Raw genomic sequence first — 20,229 nt, 5'->3', positions numbered from 1 at the left:
CATAGACTTCTCCGTAGTCCACGTGCCCATTTTGCACACTGTGGCTATTACTAGGGATGTTCACGTCTATACAATGTGGTACTAGAACGATTTCCCAGTTACTGTTGTGTGCATTCACACATGTATTTTCAATGCAAAAAAAAATTCAATACAGAAAGTCCCATGGTATGCAGTACTTCCATTGGCCCGATTTAAACCTAAAACAGGTTTTTTCAAGAAATTCCTGATTCCACCAGAAAACATTAACCACACTCTTTCCTGATTGGTCATTAAATGAAGAGAAGACCTTCCTTTATCAAGAGATCAACTTTTATAAAGAAGAATTTAATGAGATGAGACCTACAACAGGTTGAAGTGACACCATTCTGTGCATCAGGTCTTAAAACTCGAAAGGCCATATCTCTGGAATGAAATGTCCGATTAAGATTATTTAAACGACAAAATGTTTCTTTCATCAATTCCCAGCTAATAAGTTAGGTCTGAATCAGTTTAAAACTACTTCAATTTTTAGTGGACATGCCTACTATACATTTAAGCATAAAACTCTGATTTGTATTAATTTGTGTATAATTGATATATTTTCACATCTGATCTTTTCAGTCACCGTAGTCCCTCTGTTTGTTAGCTTCCCAAATGGCATTATGCAGCCATGTCTACAGCAGAATTCACCACGACCTTTGCAGGACTTAAACCCCATTAAACCAAGATAGCCCTCATTGAAAACAGCTCAACTCATGATGTGTTAAATCAGGGATGTGTCTCATAGCCCTGGTTAAATCCATAAACATATGTTTCTGATTTACCTGTGCGATATTTCAATGTGCTGTGATGAAATAGGTATTATAATTTCAGTTGGAATGCACCATTACAGTTCAGTTCAGTTCAGTTCTCTCCATATGGAGAGATTTTTTTTCACAGTATATATAGGCCTTCGGCCTTACAATACAATAAAGTACAGTACAATATATTTACCCATCACCAGGGGGCAAAAGAGTTTGCCTGATTTTATGAGCATTAAAAATAAATGTTGATAATGAAATTATAGTTTGTTGATTTCTAGACTGAAATAGAGTAATAAAATAATTGAAATTTGGAATACACTCTGGCAATAAGCGATTTCTTTCATTAGCATAAGCAGGACATTTTAATACAAAATGATACAAATCTTCAATTTCACCAGTGTGGCAGATTTTACAAATACGTAAATTTCGAGGAAACTTAAACCATATTCCACGAACATATTCTAACTCAAGAACACCCAATCTGGCTTTGGTCAGAAGTATTTTATGAAATGGTTTCTCCAGCCACAATAAATAGTCTTCCACCACGAGATTTTCTTTGATTTGAGTATAAAAAGTAAGTGATGAATATGTACTTAATACATTTCGCCAATTTTGTATATCAATATCTTTACATCTCTGTTTGAAAACATCAATAAAATAATTTACATTGTCAACACCTTGAGCAATCCATATTTCACCAAAACCGCAAGAGTACAGAATATTTTTGATCTTCATAGCCCAGCATTCTTTACCATTCTCTGCCTTTTTGTATTGAAACTCATAGCTTTGTCTTAAAAACTTGTTATTATCCAGTGATAAAATGTAAAACCAATACTTAATACAGTTAATAAGTGAATTTACCAACAGTGCATTTCTACCCAGTTCACCACGAATGGCACAGTGTGGGATAGATTTACATGATTTAGATACACCAAGAACATAACGACAAAACTTAATATGTGACACGATCTGGTCCATGGGGGCCAAAGGAGGCATTTTTGAAAATTGAGTTACTGTAATTATTACATTATACAAACAATAGGCTGTCATTTACTGAAAACACCAAACGTCTAGCATACTTGTTTCTCAAGATATGAAGCTTTTTGATGTCTATTTTCTTATGTATTTTATTGTTTTTGTAGTCCATATTTTTACCTTGATCTCAGTTTCAAATTTGCCGCCTTTGGCCCCCATGGACCAGATCGTGTCACATATGTACTCTTTCAATTATCTGGGACTCAGATGTTCCCCAAAGTTCACTACCGAAAAGGAGTATAGGTCTTATTTTTGTGTCAAAAATCTTGAATAGAACATCCACAGGGAGAGGACTATAGCTTTTCAAAATCTTTATGAGACCAAAGAAAGCTTTGTTAGCTTGCGATGCAGTGGATTTCTGTGCATTAAGCCAGTTCCCATTACTTGAAAACACATTACTTAGGTACTTGAAGGTATTGACCACTTCTATTCTTGTTCCCTTATAAAACCATTTCTCAGTACGTTTAAGAACACCACCTCGTTTAAATACCATGATTTTAGTTTTATCTATATTTACTGAAAGGCCCCATTCATGACAATATTCTGCTAGAACATCAAGTTGTTTTTGTAGACCAAAGATAGTGCCACTTATAAGAGCTAAGTCATCAGCAAATAGTAGATGACTGATAAAACATTGATTTATCTGCACTTTTTTTTGTCGTCAGAGTTCAGTCGTGTACTCAAATCGTTTATAAAAAGTTTGAATAAAAATGGTGACAGCAAAGAACCTTGCTGAACTCCAGCCTTACAAGAAAAAACATTTGTTATACTTGTAGATGTTCTGACACAAGCATTTAATTGCATATACATTGAACTCAAAACATTAAGAACATTACCAGTAATACCATATCGTTTCAGCTTAAATAATAGAGCATCATGATTTATTAAATCAAAAGCTTTACGAAGCAAACGCACAGTAACAATAGTGAGGGTGGCCTTTGTTTCCGAAATGAGAACAATAGTATGCTTATTGTTATCCAGTCATGTTGATGGTACAACTCCTGTCAAACTTGTCACAGTTATTGTGATCGTATCACACAAGTAAATGAGAAACATGTTATTTTGGACTTAACACGGTTTGGAAAAAGTTTTTTCATTTTTTAGCTCTCTATCGGGCAGTCAGAACTTCATATTGGAGGGCTCGACAACAATCTTCCCAAAATCGCATTTTAATCATTTTTAGATGACCATAGAGGGAATGAATTGAAGATTTTTTAACAGCTTCTATGGCGAAAATTGATCAAACCGATCACACGATGGTGCTCGTTCGAAGTTGGAGCTATCGCGAGTCAGCTGTTGAGCACAATTTGCCATTGAAATTACACGTCCGACTGTTATGAAATTTTGGAAGACTCTCTTCTTCGGGAAAACAGCTCTCGACAACAGCTTTCCCGTGACATTTTTTACTTCAAATTGTAGTATGTTAAGGATGAACATTATAATTCACATGTGAGCTTCTGTGGCTATTATTGGGTGAAGGGTTTTCCCACCAGCCCACTAACTAGTCCATTGTCTATACATACAGTACAGTGAGTGAGCTAGAGGTCAATCATCAATTGGAGCGCTGTGTGTGCACTGAATAGGAAAAACGGACAGTAACTGCATAATGGACTACTTACTTTGAATTGCGGTTAACATTTTCTGGCCTAACTAAAATTGGCCATAATGTAATGCATCTTTAAATGAATCTGGCTTGTGATTGGTCGCCCTTATGTCTCGTTATGGTTTAAATCCTCCAGGCACGTGTCATTACCATTAACTACATCGTACACAACTATCTATGGAATTTGCGGCGCTTTTGTGTTGGCGCGAAAGTTGGTGGATGGACGTACATCTAAGCTCATCTAGCGCGTCTTGTACTACCATGCTTAGTGCTTGTGGTTAAATGGGATTGATAAACAAATATGATTGACAGGACAGCTTTGGATTGACAGTGTGTTTTAGAGAACGAGGTCCCGGGTAAAGTTCTGCTTAAAAACCAAAGTACATCGATCGTCGGATTTTTTACTTGGGCTTTCACGATCAATAAAACTGGTAGATTCCAAAATCAGAATTGTTCAGTATTAAAGTGAGCCATTGGGTCACTTAGAGGTAGAAAACCAAACCCTGGTATTACAAATAAAAATCTAAAATGGGTTGAAGATGGAAAATTCTCTGCATTGGGAGTACAATTTTCAACCAATTTGGTTGAAATGGTTAATTTGAACTATGATAAGGTTATGGAGTCGGTGACAAAGGTAATGCATCATTGGTCTAAAAGAAACTTAACAGTTTTTGGAAGAATAACTACTGATACCAAAGTTTAACCATCTTGTTCTTTCAATTCCTAACCCGTCTAAAGAGTTTATAAAAGATTTGCAAAAGAAAATCTTTAATTTTATTTGGAAAGGTACAAGAGATAATAACGATTATTCTGAAGGTGGATTAAGATTGGTTAAAGTAGATTTATTCTTTGAAGCACTGAAATGTACATGGATAAGACGAATTGTAAATGGAAATACTGATGCTAAAGGATTGATGTTTTTTGCTATTTTAACTGGTATACATATTAATGATATTGAAAAGGGCGCAAATTATACACTAAAAGTAGCAAATAATTCCCAAAATGTTTTTTGGAAAGACGTTCTTGGTCTAAGGTAAAGAAAAAGCACAATCCTAATACAATTGATGATGTTTTAAGATCATGTTTATGGGAAAACGAATGGTTTAAGATTGGTGGTAAAGAAATAAATTATAAAAAATGGCGTAAGCAGGAATTGACTTTGTCTCTGACCTTGTCCATGTGTAACCAGGGGAAGCCGTATCATTAAAAAAAAAATAATGAAATTGAAACAAATTATGGATTAAGGCTAAATTTTTGGAATACAACAGTGTAATTTGCGCAATTAAGAGTAATTTCAAGCATCTATTTCAGGAAAACGCTACATTTATTGCAATTCCTAAGCCGTTTATCCCATTTCATTTCAGTTTTATTTTAAAATATAAAAAGGGTTGCAGATCAATCTGCAAACAACTTATGTCCTCAAAGATACCAAAAGCAAAACAAAAATGGGAAGTAAAATTGAATAGTAGCTTTTCAGATGATGAATGGAAGATATACTCTCTCTTTGTTGCCATTTAAATGTACAATGGATACGAAATTACGATGGTTTCAGTACAGAATTTTAAATGGAATTCTTACCACAAATACATTTATGTTTAAAATTGGCAAAAGAAATGACAATATTATGTACTTTTTGCAACGAGGAACCCGAAACGATAATTCATCTTTTATCATATTATAAAATGGTTAAACCCATTTGGTCTCAGCTCGAAACCTGGTGTTTACAAAAACTCGGTATTCCTATCACTTTCAACCGAAATCATTTTCTTTTCGGGACAGATTTAGGAAAAATAAATAGTGCTCTAAATTTAATTCTCATTTTAACTAAGTTTTATATAAACAGAAAAAGATGCCAAAATTCAACCCTTTCTTTTATCCCTCTTCAGAAGGAAATAGAATATTATCATAAATTGGAAAGGTTCATTCTTTTAAAAGATTCAAAATACCGAATGTATCAAAATAAATGGCAGGTTTGGAAGGGACTTTTCAACTAAACATTTTGTTCTTATTGTAAAAGCTAGACCATTCAAATGCTATATAAATATGTATGTGAGAGTGTGTGTGCGCGCTGGTATTGTTTATGTATTGTTTAATATTTAAAAAAACCTGGTGTATAAAAATGAAATTTCTGTATTTATCTGAGTAAACTATGATTGTAAAATGTACACCGAAAAAAAAAATTAAAGTGAGCCATCATGCAAGATATGTTGCATTCAATAACATAAGTATACTTTACTTTTACTGTCACTAATTATATAAACTCTTTATGTACATTTTACTATTAATTATAATACACATCAGTATAATTTTGAGTTCCAACAGGATGCGTGCATCATGATTAACAATAACATATTTTTATTTATCAAAATTCGACTATGGCAGAGTGCACATGAAGTCTACATATTAATATTTTAGCATGATAAATTTTGTTAGCTCATATGAAATTCTTAAAATATACCTATATATTTTACGTTGCATTTGGTTCATTTCTGAAGAAGGACTTTCATGCAGCTCGTGTTGGCCGTTTTTCTATAAAGCCCTGAAATACGAATTATGGTAGTCATTTACGACTTGGGAATGCAACGAAGGCATATTTTATTCTCGTCAATCATGTCGACAGTTATATGGGAATATCCATTCGTGCATATAGACGAATCTCATTTCACGCATTCCTACACCTCACTGGCAGCCATTAACTGGGTCCCTGTTGGCTACAATACACCCAAAATGGGAAATAATTCGGCCTTGGCGGGAATTTTAAACTGCATTCCATCACCCGTGCTACACGTAGACAAAAGAATCGATTTTTAAGCGGCTTAAATTCACCCAATTGGGCAGTCACATCACCTGTTTGGTGTAGCGGGGACCCAGACATGGCCGACCAAATCCGGACCATGACTTGGCTCGTGAGATTCGTCTATAGGCAAATCTAATCATAGACAAGGAAGAAATATTGGTTACCTTGGGTAATGTGATAGTGATTTTGCTGTTGGATGTTCTAAAGTATTTGAAAAGTGCCGCAAAACTGACCACACAAACAACTCCTGCAACTGTGGCTTGATTGGTCAAAAGAGCTGAAGCATGTATCCCCATTTTGTGTTCCCAACCTGTAGATCGGGGGAATCAATCAGTTAATCTTCAGAACCACCTGTGTATTCAGTAAAATCAGCTGAAAAGGGTATCAAAATATGTTCATACGTAGAGGGTCGCAAGAAACGTGTGCTGGTGAGGGCGATATCTGGTTACGGGTGGACCCCTTCTATGTCTTGAAAATGTAATGCTACATGTTCTTCTTCCGGCAATACATCAGTTGGATATACTACTCGTATGCTTTGGCTGATTTTGACCAAATTTGTCTGAAGCAAAACCAAAACCATATTAACCGTTTAAAACGTTTTAAAAACGTTTCGTGTTTGCTGGGAAGGCAATGTACGAGTACCACACACAGAACGTTTGGAATCAAATCCATTCCTATATATTATAATTATTAACATTAAGGTTAGCAACTATTTTAAACTGTTGTGATTTTGTAGTTCACAGCATCTTGCGAATGGTAGTGACCTTTGGCAAAAGTGCATTGATCATTTCACAGCGAGCGAGTAGAAGAATTCAAATATCACAGATATACTTTTGTAGGTCCTGTGGTTCTTGAGTTATGTTGCAAAGAGGGCTGAAACAACAACACTTTTGTAAAACGTACTTTACTCATTAACAACAATAAATCAAGCACATTTTCAAAGTACATGATTTGTAGAAGGAACTTTTGCAAAATATCAAAATGTTATTTTTCAATAATATATTGATTTAAATAATGAAAGAGTTGACCACGATAATGATTTGAATATCCGAATATTTTTTCCCCTGAGCCCCAAGTCCACAGCACAGTCAGTCATAGAGTGCACCAGGAAAGTTTCTGACTGGTGCTACGACGGGTAGTCTGTAACAAAATGTCTGTCATGGCCAGACCTGTAAAATGCGACATCATCGCACTTTGAATGTACGTAACAAAAACAGGTTGAACTCTGGGAGTTATAAAAATGTAGTCCCGGTCAAACCACTCTTTATTGTGGAACATAACACAGCTTAGACACAAGGATAAGCCAATCAGATGACCAGGATTTTACTACAGCGGTTTTAAAAGAATATCATCAATATCTGTGTGGGATATGATATAGTTCATCAAGTAATTCAGTACCATGTGCCAATATCAAAATAAAATTAATTTACAGATTTAATTGAGAGTACTTCAGATGCAGATTAATGCCAGAAACTATAAATAAAAATAATTCAATACATTTTATTTTCAAAGTAAGTTAATATTATATCTTACATTGTGAATCTTTGCTTCTTAATTGTAATTATATAAAATACCGTAAATTATGATATCCAAAAAAACGTTCCTGCAGGCTCCGCCGACAGCTTCCTGTAGAAGCAGCAAATCTTGGGTTCTTTTTTAGGTCCTTTCTGTAACAAGTCACTGTATTACGCTACTGAATTATATCATATATAGACATGATAGATATACCTTTGCTTCTCAATTTTCATGTAACATACCGTAAATATAATATCCAAGAAATGTTCCTGCAAGGCTCCGCCGACTCCTTTCTGTAGAAGAAGCAAATCTCGTGTCCTTTCTGTAACAAGTCGTTGTATTAAGCTACTGAAATATATTATATATAAGTATAGGCAAATCTTTTCGCAGATCTATTCTACTCGTGTTAAAAGAATATTGCGAGTTATGTTTCATGAACTCTCATGAAGGCTTTAGGTATGAAGAGTTAAACAGAGGTCAAGTTTCACGCATGTGTTCACAACTCTATTGTAACACTGTTTTATATGTTTGTGCGTCGGTGTTTGCCTGCAAACGAGGACACTTACAAGATTTTTCACTAAACTGCGAACTTCCCTGTAACCGAGGACAGTCCTCGGTCTCAAACTACTGTAATAGATCTCATTTTAGGCCACTGTGATAAAAAAAACACGATCCGCGGTTATATAGAAATATACACACTGTCCGGCTTGTCCGACTGTCGGTTGGTGGCAAACACACAGGTGGTGGAGGGGGGTAGGGGGGGTAGTACAGCTCACACCCACACCCACACACTTAGCATCTAAGAGTGGAGAGATCCAATAGAGGTAACAGCCTTGCCTAACACGACGATGCACACGGCGATGTGACTGCCGGGACTGGGACCCGCAGATCCGCAATCATCTGATGTGTCAAACTCAAAGTCCATAGTTCACTTACGTCCACGGCGAATTCACAGTGACCTTTCCAGCCATAAACCCGCTTATTGAAGATTAAACCGATATATGCAGTACTAAACCATTATATAGTAATCTATTGTCCAATGCAAATTTATTACCACCTGATAATATTGATCCAATGAGCGACCGAATTGTCCGCTACGGACGACTAATCCAATCGATAATGACGCTATTGACATGTACGAGCGGAGCTCCACTGACCGAGTTTTGGGATATTTTTCACTGGTTTGCAGCTGTTTGCTGTCATTTACTCATCAAGGCGGACCACCGTTATTATAAGGACTATGCCAATTATTTAAAGATTGACATGTAGAGAATAAGCCATAATTGATTAACAGAAAGTACTAAATTTTTATCACACCAATCTTCCAAATACGACCAAAAAATGGCTGCCCGGTGAAGCAAAATGTGCATTGGAATAACACGGCGAGTTTGGATAGATGGTAGGATTTCTTTTAATAAAATGTATGTTCCCCCGTTATTAAAGCTTGTACCGGGTTGAAGATTCAGATATTTGGAAAAGAATAAGTAATTGAAACATAGAGCAAGTACTAAAATCATAGCTTTTATACTTTTTGATATATGATACTAACTAGTTCATCCCCAATAGCTACAACACAGCGCTACCAGTAGGGTTCAATGCCTATTGTGAGTGCCCCTGTGTTGTGTGCATACATGTAGTTAACAATAACTGCATGATGCGAACACTCAGAAAGACGGTACAGGACAGTGTGGCACCGTGTAAACGGGACGGTGATTAAAAGAGCGTTGTTCAAAGGCCAGTAGGCCTAAAAGGAAAATTATGCCTAATAATATTATCAAATATTCTGACGTTTGGCATGTTTGCTAGGACATTTTTAGGTGCGTTAATAGTTATCCGCTGAGATTCGGTTACCAGCTACGATTTTTCTAGGTGTTTTTAGAAGGCTAAACCATCCAGTTTTCAGTATTCTTTCCAGGTCCTAACCCCGGGGTCCTGACTTGTTTAGGCTTGTGGGTACAGCGCTGCTGTCGTCTGTTAATCTAACATCACAAAATACGATGGAGTCATCTGCATATACATGATATAGGTACACTGAGTTCTATCAAGATATCAATGAAGACAGATAAAAGCACTGAGTAGTCCCAATATGGAGCCTTACGGCACAGAGGCATTGGTGGTTGTAGTACTTGAAGACTGCGGGCTAGATAGGACCACTTTTATTAACCGGCTGGATAATTAGCTTCGAGAAAAAAACGCACCTTTGATGTCCAGGTCAAAGACGCATATTCACTAGAGGAAGTTTTGGATGAGAAAACGGACATTTTGATGAGAAACGGCCAAAATGGTGAGAATTTAAATTTTCTCATTCTTTTGGATGAGAAACTTCCTGGTGTGTGTGTCAATCATTATTGTCTTATTAAAACTGGTGAGAATTGCTCATCCCCGCTGAGCTCAAAATAAACATTATTATTTTCTCATCCAAAAGAATGAGAAAATTTTAATTCTCACCATTTTGGCCGTTTCTCATCAAAATGTCCGTTTTCTCATCCAAAACTTCGTCTAGTGATTGTAGCCTCTGCCTAGCGCATTAGACCATTGTTGAGAGAAGATGGTAAGGATGTCAGCCGTGCTATGATGTGGTCTAAAGCCAAACAGAACAGTAGCGGTGGTAGAGAGATTGCGATTTTCAAACGTACGTATCGAACGTACGTGGAATCTATTCAAAACCACTCGACGGGATTTTGAATTTAATCCACGTACGTTCGATGCTACGTTTGGAAATCGTAATCTCTCTAATATCAGCTCCGCTCCGTTCCGCGTGAAGAGAGGTTATCGTCGTAAGAGTCTGGAAAGGGCATCGGACCACTTCCAAATACTCCATGATGCAGTCATGTCTACAGTAGAATTCAACTCGACCTTTGCAGGACTTAACCCCATTAAAAGCTATTAAACCAAGATAACACTCATTGAAACAGCTCAACTGATTAAATCGGATCTTCTCTGGTTGTGCACAAGTGTCTGTTTTCATGTGCGATATCGCAATAAAGCTGGTATTATAGCTTCAGTTGGGTAACCGATTATAAAGGAAACGAAAGGAAACAATGGTATGTGTACCTTTGTTCACGAAATGAGACAATGGTCTGCTTTTTGTAAACCAGCATTCTTGAAAATGAGCAACATAATGATTGTTGACTTAACACGGTTTGGAAATAATTTCTTCATATTTTTGGTGTTATCTGTCGTTTACATATCCTTCCTAAAACACAAAAGTGCGACCCTCTCCAAACACCTAAATTAGCTAAAAATTTAGGACATGTTACAAAACTATATTGTCTAGAATTTTAGAAGAGTACTTTTAATATTGGCCGGTTATTTTTCACACAGCGACGTTAACTAGGCAATGTACTATTACCAATAACATTAACTAAAACACCAAAGTACGAATATTTCCAAACATCTAAATTAGCTAAAAATTTAGGACATGTTAAAAAACTATTAGAAGAGTACTTTTAATATTGGCCGGTTATTTTTCACACAGCGACGTTAACTAGTCATATCCCCATACTTTTAACGTAGGGCTATTTGTAGAGGTCACGCGTCAATGGGAAAGAGCACTGTGTATTGTGTATAGGAAAACGGACAGTAACTGCAGTATGCATAATTGAGAGAATTATCCTATCAACCCAAGATACAGAAATACTGCAAAAGATCATACATCCCTTTGTATAATTGGGCCGAAAAATGGCAAATGATATCTAATATCGCAAAACTGTCAGGGTTACAACCAAAAAGCACCCACGCATCAAATAGTACAGCATGTGCAATGATCCGCTGGAACAAGTTAATCATCTCATGATCTAGGTTTAGAAATCTCTCATAATCTTAAATGGAAATTCCACATCAGCAATATCATTGCAAAAGCAATCAAAGCTCTCTGGTTTGTGCGTAGGAACCTTTAGCGATGCCGGCAGAAAATTAAGAGCAACTCTACTCTACTGTTTGGGACCCGCAAACAACAACAGACGTCTAAAGATTGGTTGTCACCAAGAACTACAGCAGAGCCAATGCGTCCATGGCACAAATTATCCAACAATTACAATGGCCAACTTTGGAACAACGTATAAAGCAATCTCATTAATCGTCAAGCTATCAAAACTACAATACCGTCCTGCCAAATTCAGAGTGATGAAACCAAAATGCAACAGCAACGTATACAAATACAGTTTTTATCCTCGATAAATACTAGACTGGAACGACCTCCCTTCAAATGTTCTCAACATAATTTGCACTGAAAGCTTCAAATCAGTTATCATTAAGTAAGTCATTCCTTTTTTATGTGTTTTTTATCATCCAAATCCATATTGTTTCTTGCAACATTTATTTAGCATTTTGATAGATGGGAGTACAAATTTCTTTGAGAAGTAGTTTCTCAACCTAAGAACCACAAAAGCAAACAGAGCTCACCAGAAAATACATACTTTATTATGTTTCGATGCAATACTTCTATGTATACAGGGTGATAAAAGATTACTTCGTTATCAGACCTACATATAGTTAATTATTCAAAGGGTTTAATTAGTGCTCATTAGCCGATGAAACACTTTCCAGTAACTGCTTTCAGTCAAAATAAAAAAAATCATTCCAAATTAGAACTGCAATTTTGAAATTTGAATGTTTTACACCCGGGGGGGGGGGGGCACATAAAAATATTTGGTGGTTATGTTCCCCCGGAATTTTGAGGTGGTGGGTCTTTGGGAGGTGACGGTGTGCCGGTAAAAGGGGTCTTTTGGAGCTGCGAACCGGGCTGCAAACAAGAAAAATGGGGACTCTTAATAGGGACGGGGCCGAGAACTTTCCAAGATCTATGACACTTTACTTCTAGAAACACCTGCCAAAAGGTCAAAAAAGGACATGGTTAACAGGAAGTAAAGTGCATACATCAGTCATTCACCAGTATCACACCGCTGATGACGGAGGATGGTTACTCTGAAATTATTCGGACAAAAACGTGAGTGTTGTTAACCAGTTTTAAACTTTTCTTTGAAATATAATTCTAGTTGGTGGTGTGAAATCTTCAAGGTTAAAGGTCAACACAGTGGTCGAATTTCGAAGTTGCTCAAATCTGGTTCACAAGCACACAAAATTGTTCCACTCATTGCAAGGATTCAGTGAGAGTATATAGTTGTATACTGTAGAAGATTGATTTAGTTGTCCACCTAGAAGTTATTGCCCATGACCCATAGACAACACCTATATAGGCCAACTTTTTTTATAACTCAACATGTCACTTGCTACCAAAATATGGGATTTGACTCCCCAAGTAAAACCCCTAATTTATCCCCGACTGGGTGAATTTCCGCCCACTGACTGACAAAAGTGCGTGGGCGTGGCCTCCCCCTCCCTTTGTATGCCACTGTATACTATTAAGCAATGGCATACTTGAGGCCGAATTTAAAAACGAGGTAAAGGTACTGGTAAATTGAATAACCCCTGAAGATTCCACTTTCACTGGTCACAAGCTAACATTATGCTTCGACTATATTTATAAATACGTTTTTATAAATACGCACGTCAGCACCTCCGCGTTGCCATAACAACGTGTAGACAGCAAGTCTCGAAGTGACCTTCTACATAGCGGGTGGCCTTCCTATACATTTGAATGTAAAGGTGGAACAACCCCGGGGGGGCACTCACATTGTTTTGGGTAGGGGTGTGCCACCGCCAGTTTCGAACTCGAGGTCTAGGGAACTGATCGCCCGTCAAATATGGAGGGTCTAGGGAACTGATTGGCCGGTCAAAAAGGGGGGTCTTGGGAACTGATCAGCCGCCAATGGGGGTCTCGAGAACTGATCCAGGGTAATTTTCAATTTTTTGTGTTGCATTTGTGCCACAGATTTTCGAAAAAATCGATTTCGATTCTTGTCAAAAATTGTGCATCGAATTAAGTATATCGGGATGAAAAATAAATTAAATGTAGGCCTATCTCATCAACATGTGGACCTGGATCCTTAGGGACCGATAGGTATTTACGGCAGGGTGGGGGATGGGCGTTTTGGAAAAGATATCACCAAAATTTTCGCGTTCCCCCCTCGCGTCCGCTCAAAATTTCCGCGTTCCCCTTTGTTTTCCCCATTTGCTCCATTGAAAATTTAACAATCCCCCCTCCTAGTTCAACTAAAAATTTCAGGTTCCCCCTCTCAAAAAATTGTGTTCCCCTAAATTTTCCCATTACCCCCTGCCATAATAACGATCGCTCCCTTAGTAGGGAGCCTACAGGGATCTATTTTATACGGTGATTTTTATTTTTGGGTGGATCATCTAGAAAGGATAAAATTCAAATTGAGAAAATATTCTAGGTATTCTTACCAGAGAACACGATCATGTCAGAAATTAATATTTTGTTCTGGGTCTGATTATTCGGACTAACTTGTACTATAACATCCAGATCATAAGAAAATGACAAATAGCCTAAATTCCCTGTACTGGCCTACTTTCTCACCTACTGAATAATTATAGCAGCAGTACTACAAGCAAACCTGAGATTGCCGCACAGAAAAACATTATAATTAATAGTTTTATGTGAATGGATCGAGCCATAAATGTCAAGTGTGCAGAATTCGGCAGTCTTTCCACCAGGCTGATAGATCGAAAATCACAGTCTAAATTCACTATTCGGGCCAGCCAATGAAGTGTACATGATATTTGAGGTACTATAGTCATAATATTTACTTCCAGTTTTATTCCCAATGATGGTCTCAATTCATCAAAATGTTCCTGTCACCATCAGCCGAAAAGTCCGATGATTTTCAATGTCATGACCACACACACAGCACAGCTCGCTCAAGTTTTGAGTGATGTTTACATTTTGAAAACAATCACAAAACTGGCCCAGTGTTGCCTAAAAAGGAGCCCAAAATTCACCTTATTCCTTACAATGTGTTAAATGGGGAAGAAAATGATGGGAAATGCCCATTGAAGGAAGCTTTTGGGCTTGCGAAAGTAGCTTTTGGGCCGAGATTTTGGGCTTGTAAACGTAGCGCGGAAAACATGCCAATCTATTGTCAATGAGAGCGGAGATGATGAAGTCTAGCGAACGGCTCAGAAAAAAATTGAGTCATCAGAGCGGCAATCAATGAATTCAGGGGGTCTAGGGAACGGCCAGCGGCTCTGAAAAAGGGGGTCGTCGCCGCGGCACATACCCGTATAGCTGGCAAATGTGAGTGCCCCCCCCCCCCGGGGGAACAACATGAGACTACTGTGCAGCAAAATTGTATATTTTGTTCAACTTTGTGCTTATATTGTAAACGTTTCCGTCGTCAAATACTTTCAAAATTATTACAAATTCAGAATCCCCGCATGTGTAATAATTAAATTAAATCTACAGAATTCCTATCCTTTTCTGTATAGTGTTCAATGCATGAGGAATTGGTCACACTTGCTGGTCTTGGTATGTTGTGTCCATGGGTCACATGCGTAAAAAATAAAAACGTATTTATAAATATAGTCGAAGCATGTCAGAACCAACCAACCAACGCCTTTTACCAATCGACATTGGTAAGTTTTTAGTCTGTCCCACAGTCTCGGATCCACCTCTGGGTAAATACTTGGAGATAAAACCACCTTCCCCTTCACTCCACAGATTAATACATCGGTTTAATACCCACACACCACTAAGCCCTAACTGCCAGCAACAAAGCTTTTGTGCTCCTGGAGCACTGTGTGTCGACAAAAGCTCAATTTATCTACAGACCAACTTGTTTATTTTTTTTATAATAGCTCGCACACCACTCTTCGCCATACATACATTCTCCCAGCCACATTTCCCTTACATAATATGAAATTTAAAAGAAAATGAATTTTATTTAGTCAGAGGCGCCGGCGGGGTTCGAACCCACTTTACGCTGAGCCGCTATAATGTACTCCTATACGATATTGACATAACACCAGCGCCTTAGACCGCTCGGCTATCAGGCTTGATAGTGTCATTATGAAAATTTAAAAATATAATCGCAACTTCATTACTTCAACATACCAAGTGACAAGTCGAAAGACAGAAAACGTATCATATTTTGGAATTTTATTTGTTTAAAAACATTAATGTGTATTAATAGCGCTCAATTGTTGATAACTGCGTGTTTTATATTCAGAAATAGGACAATAAATGAGGCTATACACGCACAATAGTTTATCGATTTTGATTCACACGTGCGCTACGAGCTCGCCGTATACTAAGAGCATAGATTATCAATGTGGCGTGGCCTACCATTTTTCTTGTAGCTTCTTTTATACACGTCGATGTTTTCATCAATTATACAATTAATACACATTAGACTCATAATTTTATTTCAGGAAATAAAAGATTAGATTACCATAAAAACGAAACAGTAATCATTTGTGGGGTCTAATGTAATATATACCTGGAATTTTCAACGTTTTTTCTATCGCCATTCTCGCTCAATTAAAAAAATATTTTGGCGTATATAAAATTGAAATAAAATTCTCTGCCTCATAAACGACATCAAATGTGCCAAAATTGGGTATCACGAATCGTATTATATGATGTGCAGTTAATATTCATATTTTCTTTTATACAGAGGATGCTTCAGTTTTGACAGGAAAAATATTTTCTTGAAAACCCTCTCACTCGGTTATTTTAAAACGGTAACCACGCTTCCCTAAAATGTGCAATAAATTAGCATTAAAATTTTTCTTATTCTAACAGCAAGCGTTTCTAAAATGTAGTATGGCGAAATGTGGTGTAAATAGCTCGTATCGGGTTTATTTAATGTTATATAATCTACATTACCAGTCGTTTTCCATGGAGCCGAGGGAGGGTTTATTATAATCTACATTACCAGTCGTTCTCCATGGAGCCGAGGGAGGGTTTAATGTTATATAATCTACATTACCAGTCGTTCTCCATGGAGCCGAGGGAGGGTCTAATAAGTTTTGCGTGATACCCTCGTTATGCTTTCACATGCTCTACTATGCCCGCTGCACAACAAGTAGCTACAAGTGCAGACGTTTATACCAACTAATGGTGGAGAATCTCTGTCCCGGGATATTGTAAAGGGAATTATAGAAACTTAAAGGAACATATAAAGTTAGGTCATTGCTTCCAATTGCATGACACTACACATGGCCTTCCATTTTCTTCGGACCTGCATGGACTCCCACACCGCAGAGAGATATGGTCGGGTCTTGTAGATTTCCTTCACAGTACCCTCGATAACACGATCTAGTACACTCTGCAATACGTTGGGATCTGTTATAGTCCTGCATAAACACAAAGTAATCGATGGAATAATGGTTAGGAGGTACAATCAGTGGACTTTCTTTTGAACAAAACTATCCTAGTCAACCTTTCTTTTATTTCATCATGCTTTGGTACAAATTAATACAATGAGAATGGAAACAATAATTGCATGGCGGCTAAATCAAATTCGAATAAATTGACCACCATGAAAGTGAAGAAATTATGGGACAAATGAGACAAGGTAGGAGTGCAAGTCAAAGGACTGACGAGATATGCGCAGACAGACACCGATTTATCACATAAGTCTCATAATTCGAACTTATTGTACTGTACGGAAAATTTAACTTGAAGGCCTATTAATGTTTGAAGGTATATTGGGATTTGGCATAGGTTGAATTTCATAATAAACATAAAGGGCACTGTTACGTCTTTTAATTGTGTTTCTGGCAAGATTAATATTGTAAGGGCGATATAATTGAGACGTGCAGGTAAAGTAACCGTGAATTGAGGTTTTTAGAACAAAAATAATCGTGATTCGAGACAATGATATTTATTGCATCAGCATAAGTAAAGAAGGTGAAGGTATATTGGAGGAAAATATTTTTAAATATAAAAATATAAGATATATACACCAGGCACAAAAAGAAACTCGTCAGTTATATTCATCCTTGCTGTTCAATAACTTAATAATTTTGGATTATTCTGAAATATACATTTTGTTAGTTGGACTTTTCTTTTTCATTTGACACCCTGTTCGTGAACATTGAGCAAGAATTGACCAAGATATGCGCCTCCAAACTCTCAAACCCCAAAATGAAAAGTTACAATTTTAAAGATTCAATTGTGCCTTTTACACTGTGCTTTATTAATTGGCCCGTGGTGCTTGTGTGCAATACTACGATGCGTTCCCATTGAAAATCGTTGAAAATGCAACTTTTGATTTTGGGGTTTGGTTTGGAGGCGCATATCTTGTTCGTTTTTCACGAACAGGGTGTCAAATGAGCAAGCAAAGTCCAATAAACAAAATGTATATTTCAGAATAATCCAAAGTTATTGAACAGCAAGGATGAATATAACTGACGAGTTTCTTTTTGTGCCTGGTGTAGTGTCGGACCTAAAACCGATACTTGTGGAACACCACATTGAACAGAACTCAGTGACGATATGTGATCATTATAAACAACAAAGTTAACTCATGAACCACTCAAAGGCATTCCCCCGGTACCATAGTGGTTTTTACAAAAAAATGTTGAATGCTTGGGTCCAAGAAATATCTTAATCAAGATCTGAAACAATTTTGTTATAGCCTTTAAGGACAGTAAGATAGTGCAGATCTGAGAGGTATTTTAGGTCAATTTGAGAGTACCCAGTTTGGACTCGCTGCATGAAAAAAATACTTGGGTGAAGTGGTTAAATTTCTAATTTAAAGGGACGTTTCTCGATATAGGGGTGGAATTTCAATATTTCTTTGGCCACTTTTAGGATTCGGAAAGAGTTTAGTTTGACCTACCTGTAACACTTAAAGCCATATTATAACATTTGCTGAGGAGAACGCCCTCAATAGTTTTTCAAAATTCTGTTTTTTACATGATTATATTGTACTTTATTAAACTAATATACCCTGAAAAAATCAAGACTATAGGTGCTTTATTACGATGGAAATATTAGTCGAACGCGTACACGATATTGACAACACAGTACGTGCATTGCGTGCGGGACGGATATACACATCAAAGGATAGTACCGTAACACAACCGACGGAGTGATACACATTGGCGACATCGGCGCTGGTAGTAAATTCAATTTTCTTTGCTTTACCTCGGTTGTTTGGCTCAAAATTAAAAGGGGACATATCTGATAATAAAAGCTAACATTTTATGGCAAAGAAATACTTATCTATTTGGAATGAAAATGTTATAATATTGCTTTAAGCGAAAAGGTCAACTTGGGTAGCCAATCCCAGTATGGTTCCTCTTTTCATAGGTTTTGAATTTTTCAAACCGTGGAAATGTGCATGTTAAGGGATCTGGAATGAGCGTTTTGGGCGTTTCGACAGTATTTTTTGCGGGACATGAGAGCACATCAGACATATCAATTGCATTCTGAATACGAAGAATGTCTTTCTGATATCAAATAATTTTCATTTTTGAAATTCACGATATAATACAAATTTTATGACAAATTATAAAAATTTGATATTTTGATATACAACAGTCCTCGAAGTAAATTTTATAAATCTAATGATATATTCTTAAAGTGTATGTAGCTGGGAGGAAAAGCCAACGATCAATTGAAAATTTTGACCTTTCATATTGAAGATATGGATTTTTTCCCCCAAAAGACCTAATTTTTTTTGGTGTTTTGGGGAAAAAATCCATATCTTTAATACGAAAGGTCAAAATTTTCAATTGATCGTCGGCTTTTCATCCCACCTACATACACTTTAAGTATAAATCATCAGATTTATCAAGTTTACTTCGAGTACTGTTAAATATCAAAAATATCAATTTTAGTCATTTAGTCATTTGCCATAAAATGTGTATTACATTGCGAATTATTTGATATCAGAAGGCCATTCTTCGTATTCAGAATGCAATTCGATATGTCTGATGTGCTCTAATGTCCCACAATAAATACTGTCCAAACGTTCATACCCCACCCCTTAATGCAACCGAATGTTTAGGAGGGTGGGGGTGTGAACCTGCTTAAAGGGTGTCTTCGGCAATCACAATCATTATGCCTTATATAATAGAAAATAATTATCAAACACGAATCATGGTTTATTTGAAACAAACTTATATTGAACGTAAAACAAATTAATACAGTCGTCTTTCAACACGCGATATTCCAAATTCCCGGACACCGAACTTGTCCAGTGCAATGACGTCCTAGTAATACAATGAAGGCTGGCAACAAATGAGCACAAGTAACCATGACGTCATTGCACTAGCGGGAATTTTGAATATCGCATGTGGAGAGCCGACTGTTTTTATTCGTTTTTATGGTTAATATGAGTTTGTTTCAAATAAAACCATGTGATTCGTGTTTGATAATTATTTTTCTAACATAAAGGCATTTATGTTGTGATTGCCAGAGACATCCTTTAAACATCAAGGTGCATAGCGCTAGCTGTGTTAATTGTTGATAATTGTGTTTTCTGCGTCCCAATTCGTCGCTTTTACGGCATAGTGACCTACGGTATGTCAAAAACAGCTTTTCAAGAAATTCAGTGTTTAAATATTAACTATACGTAAATTTTTTTTCCTACTCAGTCAGTTAATGCTTTTGATTAATAGCATCA

The 20,229-nt window shown here is 36.9% G+C and overlaps 2 protein-coding genes across 3 annotated transcripts in view; both read right to left on the bottom strand.

Annotated features, from left to right (window-relative positions):
- The window catches only part of LOC140150460 (squalene monooxygenase-like), a 71,565-nt gene extending 63,416 nt beyond the window's left edge, over window positions 1–8,149 (bottom strand). The window contains exons 1-2 of the mRNA XM_072172482.1: window positions 7,975–8,149; window positions 6,382–6,527 (exon numbers count right to left, since the gene is read on the bottom strand). Of these exons, the coding sequence (XP_072028583.1) occupies window positions 6,382–6,513 (132 nt within the window). The 5' untranslated portion in view covers window positions 6,514–6,527; window positions 7,975–8,149. The remainder of the gene's footprint in view (window positions 1–6,381; window positions 6,528–7,974) is intronic.
- A 5,821-nt stretch (window positions 8,150–13,970) lies between these two features.
- LOC140150426 (squalene monooxygenase-like) overlaps window positions 13,971–20,229 on the bottom strand; it is a 36,448-nt gene continuing 30,189 nt past the window's right edge. For both annotated transcript variants that reach the window (XM_072172448.1, XM_072172441.1), the window contains one exon: window positions 13,971–16,948. In XM_072172448.1, the coding sequence (XP_072028549.1) occupies window positions 16,777–16,948 (172 nt within the window). In that variant the 3' untranslated portion in view covers window positions 13,971–16,776. The remainder of the gene's footprint in view (window positions 16,949–20,229) is intronic.

The sequence above is a fragment of the Amphiura filiformis genome, chromosome 1 (genome assembly GCF_039555335.1).
Source record: "Amphiura filiformis chromosome 1, Afil_fr2py, whole genome shotgun sequence".
NCBI classification, from domain to species: Eukaryota; Metazoa; Echinodermata; class Ophiuroidea; order Amphilepidida; family Amphiuridae; genus Amphiura; species Amphiura filiformis.
This window is presented reverse-complemented; position numbering and strand designations above follow the sequence as displayed.